We start from the raw sequence: 5833 nt of genomic DNA on the forward strand, positions 1-5833 counted from the left end.
TCCCAATTGGGAGCACTGGGATGGGTGTGAGGGGTCATAATCCCAATTGGGAGCACTGGGATGGAGTGGGTGGGTGTCACAGTTCCAAGTGGGAGCTCTGGGATGGGGTGGGGGAGGGTCCCAGTCCTAACTGGGAGCACTGGGATGGGGTGGGATGTTCCAGACCCAGTTGGAAGCACTGGGATGGGCTGTGGGGGATTCGCAGTCCCAACTGAGAGCTCTGGGATGGGGTCTATGAGGGGTCCCAGTCCCAACTGGGAGCACTGGAATTGGGGTATTTGGCAGTCCCAGTCCCAGTTGGCAGCACTGAGATGGGGTCTGGGGGATTTCAGCCCCACTGGGGGCACTGGGATGGGATTTGGGGGGACTCAGTCCCACTGGGAGCACTGGTGAGCAGTGCTGTGTCCCCAGGCTCTGGGAGGTGGGGGGTGCTGAGTGGGCTCTGCTGATGCCCCCCCACCCCAGTGACCCCCACGTTCCCTCCCAGATGCACAGAACGTGCTGACCCGTGGCAGCCACCAGCTGGGGGGGGCCAAGCTGGGGGTGTGCCTGGCCCCCCCCCTGGGACCCCACCCGCCTGCTGCTGCGTGGCCTCGACCCCTGGACCCCTCCCGAGCTCCTGGACCTCCTCCTGGAGACCCTGCTGGATGTCTCCCCTGGCACTGTCACGCTGTGCCGGGGCCCTGCACCCAACTGGGCGCTGCTGCACCTGCGGGACCCCCTCACCCCCCCAGGTGGGACCGGAGACCATGGGGGGGCACCAGGGCTTGGGAGGGTGATGGGCTGGGCATACCGGGGTGGGGGCATGGAGGGCCAAGGTGATAGGGAGGGGTTACCAGAGGGTGGGGGGCAATGGGATGGGGGTGCCAGGAGGTTGGGGATGCAATGGGGTGGGAGTGCTGGCGGGGAGGGGGGCGACAGGCTGGGGATCTGAGAGCACCAGGGTGGTGTTTTAGGGTGTGGGGTCTGCGGGGTACCCAGCGCCCAGATGCTGCCGTGGGGGTGGTGGCACCGCCGTGGGGTCCCCGTTGTGCCGTGGTGCCAGCGCTGCCCGTGCTGCAGAGCTGGCGTCGGCGGAGCAGCGGGCACAGAGCCGGGGGCTGGCGCTGCTGCGGGTGCCACAGACCCCCGCGGTGCTGGTGCGGGCGGCGGGGCCGGCGCTGAGCCGGGACCTGCTCGAGCTCTACTTCGAGAACCGACGCAGCGGCGGCGGCTCCGTGCGGGAGGTGCAGCTGCTGCCGGGCGGGCACCGGGCCATCGTCACCTTCCAGGAGCCGGCAGGTGAGCCGGCAGGGATCCCCGCTGGTGCCAGGGGAACCGGGGGGCCCGGCTGGGCCACTGGCTGCCCATCTATCCGTCCGTCCCCCTGCAGCCGCGGAGCGGGTGCTGCAGAGGCCACACCGGCTGCAGGATGCGGTGCTGGAGCTCACCCCCCACTATCCCTTCCTGGAGCCGCTGGAGGGGGACAGAGACCCTCCCCTGGACATGGACCCCCACCCCCAGGACACAGCCCCCCCTCTGGACACAGCCCCTCTGCTGGACACAGATTCCCTGCCGGACACAGACCCTGCACCAGACACAGCCCCCGCAGTCCCGGCGCTGGCAGCACCGGCAGAGCCGCAGGCATCGCACCCAGTGCCAGTGCAGCCGTCAGCCGCCTTCCCCAACAAGGACACAGAGGGGCTCGAGGCCATGACCAACCAGGGCCAGTGCCTGGAGCGGGTGTCAGTGGTGGCCCCGGAGTCGGTGGTGGCGCCGGTGCCAGCGCTGCTGGCGCAGGATGAGGTGCTGGTGCCAGCGGAGCCAGGAGCGCTGCGGTACCTGCAGCGGCACTACCAGGACCTGCTGGGCAGCATCCCTGAAGTGTCCCTGCTGCCTCTGGAGGGAGGGGACATCGCTGGGTTCCGGGTGAGCTGCAAGCAGGGATCTGGACAGGGGTGTGGTGTCCAGGTGTGGGCAGGGGTGCAGGTGTGGGTGTGGGCAGAGCTCTGTGCTGTGCTCCCACCTCCCTGTGCTCATGGCACATTCTGGGAGTGGCTGCTGGCCCCGTGGTGATAACTGTGCTGCCTGCACTGCTGGCTGGTGAGTGGGGAGCCAGCCAGGTGCCAGTGCCCAGGTACTGACACCCCCACCCTTCTGATCACCTCCCGGCAGGTGAGTGGGGAGCTGGGCCGGTGCCAGGCAGCAGCGGATTTCCTTCAGAGCCTGCTGGGCTCCGTGGCCTCGCACTCTGTGACGCTGCACTTCCCTGGTGTTGCCCGCTTCCTGCGGGACCTGCACGGGCAGAGCCTCCTCCAGCAGCTGGAGAGCCGCTTCCAGTGTGTCATCCACCTGGATGGTGTCCCCTGGAGACCCCCAGACCCGCAGGTGCAGCCTCGTGGGGAGGGGCCTGGCAGGCGGGTGCCGCTGTGCCGGTCCCTGCTATGCCAGAGCAGTGCCGGCGATGCCATCCCTCGGTCCCCGAAGCAGGAGCTGGAGGAGCTGCTGCCCCTGAGCCGCCACTGGGACCCCCAGCCCTCAGCACCACACCCCTGGCACCAGGACCTGCCTGAGGGCGATGATGATGCTGCTGATGGCGACAGTGATGGCTTTCACTCCAACATAGGTGAGGGGCAGGGGCACTGCTCCGGTGCCCACTCTCTCGGTGCCATGGTGGGGTGAGGGGGCCGTGGATGCTGGTTCTTCCCCAGGCCGTGGTGGGGTCTCATGGTTGATGTCCTGCTGCTCCCACAGAGGAGATCAGGGAGCTGCTGGCAGCGCTGCGCCCTGGCGAGGCTGACGACCATGGGGACCCCCAGGTGTGGCCTGATGCCGTCCTCGGCAGTGAGTGGGACCCTGATGCCAAGTTCCTTGACATGGCTGATGGGAAGGGTGCCGGGGAGCCGCTGTTGGGCACTGGAGTGGAGGAGGAGGCGGAGATGGCTCTGGCTATCCAGTATTCCATGGAAAACATGAGGCGTGAGGATGAGGAGCTGGCCCGCGCCACTGCTCTGTCCCTGCGCTCCTACTGCCGGGAGCGGGAGCAGGTGGAGGAGGATGCTGGGCTGGTGGCCGCGCTGGAGGCCTCGCTGGAGGAGGCACTGGTGGCAGCAGACACGGCGCAGGTGACGGTGTTCTGCTCCTTTGAGCGGGACGTGTCGGAGGTGCCGCAGGAGCTGGAGCGGGCGCTGGCGGGGCGGCTGCGGACGCAGGAGGTGGAGAGTGAGTGGCTGCGGGCGCTGCCGGCCGCCGGCCACCGTGCGCTGGCCCTGCTGCAGCGCCGGCACGCCGTGCACCTCAGCCTGCGCGGCGGCACCGCCACGCTGCACGGCTTCGCCGAGTACACGGCCCCTGCTGCCCGCGACCTCGCCACGCTGCTGCGGCACCGGCCGCTGCCGGAGCTCAGTGCCACTGCTGTCACCGCTGCCACCACTGCTGCCACACGCTGGGTGCGCTGGGACCCCTCCGGCGCTGTCGTCCCCTACGCCCCTGAGGCAGCAGCGCTGCTGGAGCAGGCCTGGCTGCGCCGGGAGCGCCGGCTGGACCTGGTGCTGGACGGGCGGCCCTTCACTGTGGACTTGGAGCGCATGGAGGAGTACGACATCGGCAGCGCCCGTGCCGTGCCCGTCTGCCGCAGCCAGCCCCCAGCTGAGAGTGCCCGCTGCCTGCTCGGTACGTGCTGGTGCTGTGGGGCTGGCACTGTCCTGTGCTGCACCCCTGTTCACTGTGGCTGTGTCCAGCAGGGCTGGAGGTGCCAGGGCTGGAGGAGGAGGTGCGGCTGCTGCCACTGGCCGAGGACTCGGAGGAGTTCACTGACACCGTTCACCATTTCTACGGGACGCTGGAGGAGCTGCACAGCCGGATCAGCATCGTGCAGGTGGGTCTGGGGACACTGGACCCCTCGGGGTGCCCCCATGGCAGAGCAATGACGCTGCGGTGCCTGGCAGGTGCAGAAGCTGATCCACCCGCTGCTGTACAAGCAGTACCAGCTGAAGAAGGGCAGCGTGGAGCGGGCGTGTGCCCCTGGCACCGCCGCGGAGCGCGTCCTCTTCCACGGCACCACCAAGGCCTCCAGCCGTGAGATCTGCCTGCACGGCTTCAACCGCAGCTTCTGCGGCAAGAACGGTGAGCGCTGGGCAGATGCAGGATGACAATGTGGGTACAGTGCCCTTGGTGTGGGAACAGGGCCCCAAAGGGGACCATCAGCATGGGAACAGGATGCTGATATGGGTGTGGTGGTGTCAGCATGGGAATGGGGCACCAAGGTGGAAACAGTGCCATCAGCATGAGAACAGGGCACCGAGGGCGGCACAGTGCCATTGGCATGAGAACAGAGTGCCAGTGTGGACATGGTGCTGACGGCATGGGAATAGGGCACAGGCACTGTTGGCATGGGAATGGAGTGCTGATCCAGGCATGGTGACATCGGTGTGGGAATGGGACACAGCATGGAAACAGGGTGACAATGGGGGCACGGTGCCATTGGCATGGGAGCAGAGTGCTGAGGCGGGCACGGTGCCACTGGCGCAGGAATGGGATGATCACGGGGGCACGGTGCCATCAGCACGGGAATTGGAATGCAGGGCCAAAGTGGTCACGGTGCCATTGGTGCTGAAATGGGGTGCCGCTCTGTGCCCGGCACTGCCAGCACACGGCCCCGGTGCCCCCACTGACCCCCGTCCCCGCAGCCACGCTGTACGGCCGCGGCGTGTACTTCGCGGCGCGTGCGGCCATCTCGGCACGGGATCAGTACTCGCCACCCAGCACCGACGGCACCAAGTTCATCTTCGTGGCCAAGGTGCTGACCGGGATGTTTGCGGCCGGGCGGCAGGGCCTGCGGGCACCCCCACTGCGGGAGGGGGCCGAGGGCCCCCAGCGCTACCACAGCGTTGTGGACAACCCCCAGCAGCCCGACATCTTTGTCATCTTCAACGACACCCAGGCCTACCCCCAATACCTGATCACCTGCCGCCGCAGGGACCCTCTCTGACCTCCCTGAGCCCGCCGGCACTGTCTTTGCCATGGGGGCACCCCCTGAGCCCCCTGGCACTGGCTCTGCTGTGGGGGCACCTCTTGAGCCCTGCCGACACCAGCTCTGCCACAGGGGCCCCCTTTGACCCTCCTGGCCCTGTCCTCGCAGTGGGAGCACCCCTCGAGCCCCCTGGCACTGGCTCTGCCAAGGGGATACCTCCTGAGCTGTCCAGCTTCAGCTCTGCCATGTGGTCCCCCCTTGACCCTCCAGAGCCCCCTGGCACCAGTGCCACCACAGGGGTTACAGTGTCTGCCCCCACACCAAGTGCTCGAGGAATCCCTGCCATGGGGGCTCAGGGGAATTCCTGCCCTGCTCAGGAGACTTGGAGTGGGGGGGGTCCCCAGCTGGGCACATTCCTGGGTGCCCTTATGCCAGGGCAGGAGCCCGACAAGAGGACTTGGGATCACCAGTGTGACACCAGTGAAATTGGGAATAAAACTGCAAATAAAACTGGGAATAAATTGGAACCTTTTACATAACTGGGATTGAGAGGAGACTGTGTGGGGGTCCCAGGCCTGGCTGGGAGCACTGGATTAGGGGAGGTTATCAATCCCAACTAGGAGCACTGGGACTGGGGTGAGTGGAGTCCCAGTCTCAGCTGGGAGCACTAGGAAGTGGGGCTGTGTGGGGATGCTGTGTCCCCCCGTGGGGTGGCTGGGCCAGGTGGTGACTCTGGGCCACCCCAGGGCTGGACCCGGTGCCTCCTGCATCCCTGCCTGCTTCCTGCTCCCTGCATCCTGCCTGCTCCCTTCCTGCATCCTGCCTCTTCCCTGCCTTCTGCCTGCTCCCCACTTGCTGCCTGCATCCTGCTCCCTGCCTGCT

The 5833-nt window shown here is 67.2% G+C and overlaps 1 protein-coding gene across 1 annotated transcript in view; it reads left to right on the forward strand.

The window, feature by feature from the left end:
* Positions 1 to 5472, forward strand: part of PARP10 (poly(ADP-ribose) polymerase family member 10) — a 6166-nt gene extending 694 nt beyond the window's left edge. Inside the window, exons 2-10 of the mRNA XM_027669640.1 lie at positions 507 to 734; positions 1063 to 1281; positions 1373 to 1908; positions 2155 to 2367; positions 2467 to 2605; positions 2734 to 3651; positions 3720 to 3856; positions 3927 to 4104; positions 4668 to 5472. Of these exons, the coding sequence (XP_027525441.1) occupies positions 507 to 734; positions 1063 to 1281; positions 1373 to 1908; positions 2155 to 2367; positions 2467 to 2605; positions 2734 to 3651; positions 3720 to 3856; positions 3927 to 4104; positions 4668 to 4969 (2870 nt within the window). The 3' untranslated portion in view covers positions 4970 to 5472. The remainder of the gene's footprint in view (positions 1 to 506; positions 735 to 1062; positions 1282 to 1372; positions 1909 to 2154; positions 2368 to 2466; positions 2606 to 2733; positions 3652 to 3719; positions 3857 to 3926; positions 4105 to 4667) is intronic.
* Positions 5473 to 5833: the final 361 nt, after the last annotated feature.

Source organism: Corapipo altera, unplaced genomic scaffold (genome assembly GCF_003945725.1).
Source record: "Corapipo altera isolate COAL_440 unplaced genomic scaffold, ASM394572v1 272, whole genome shotgun sequence".
NCBI classification, from domain to species: Eukaryota; Metazoa; Chordata; class Aves; order Passeriformes; family Pipridae; genus Corapipo; species Corapipo altera.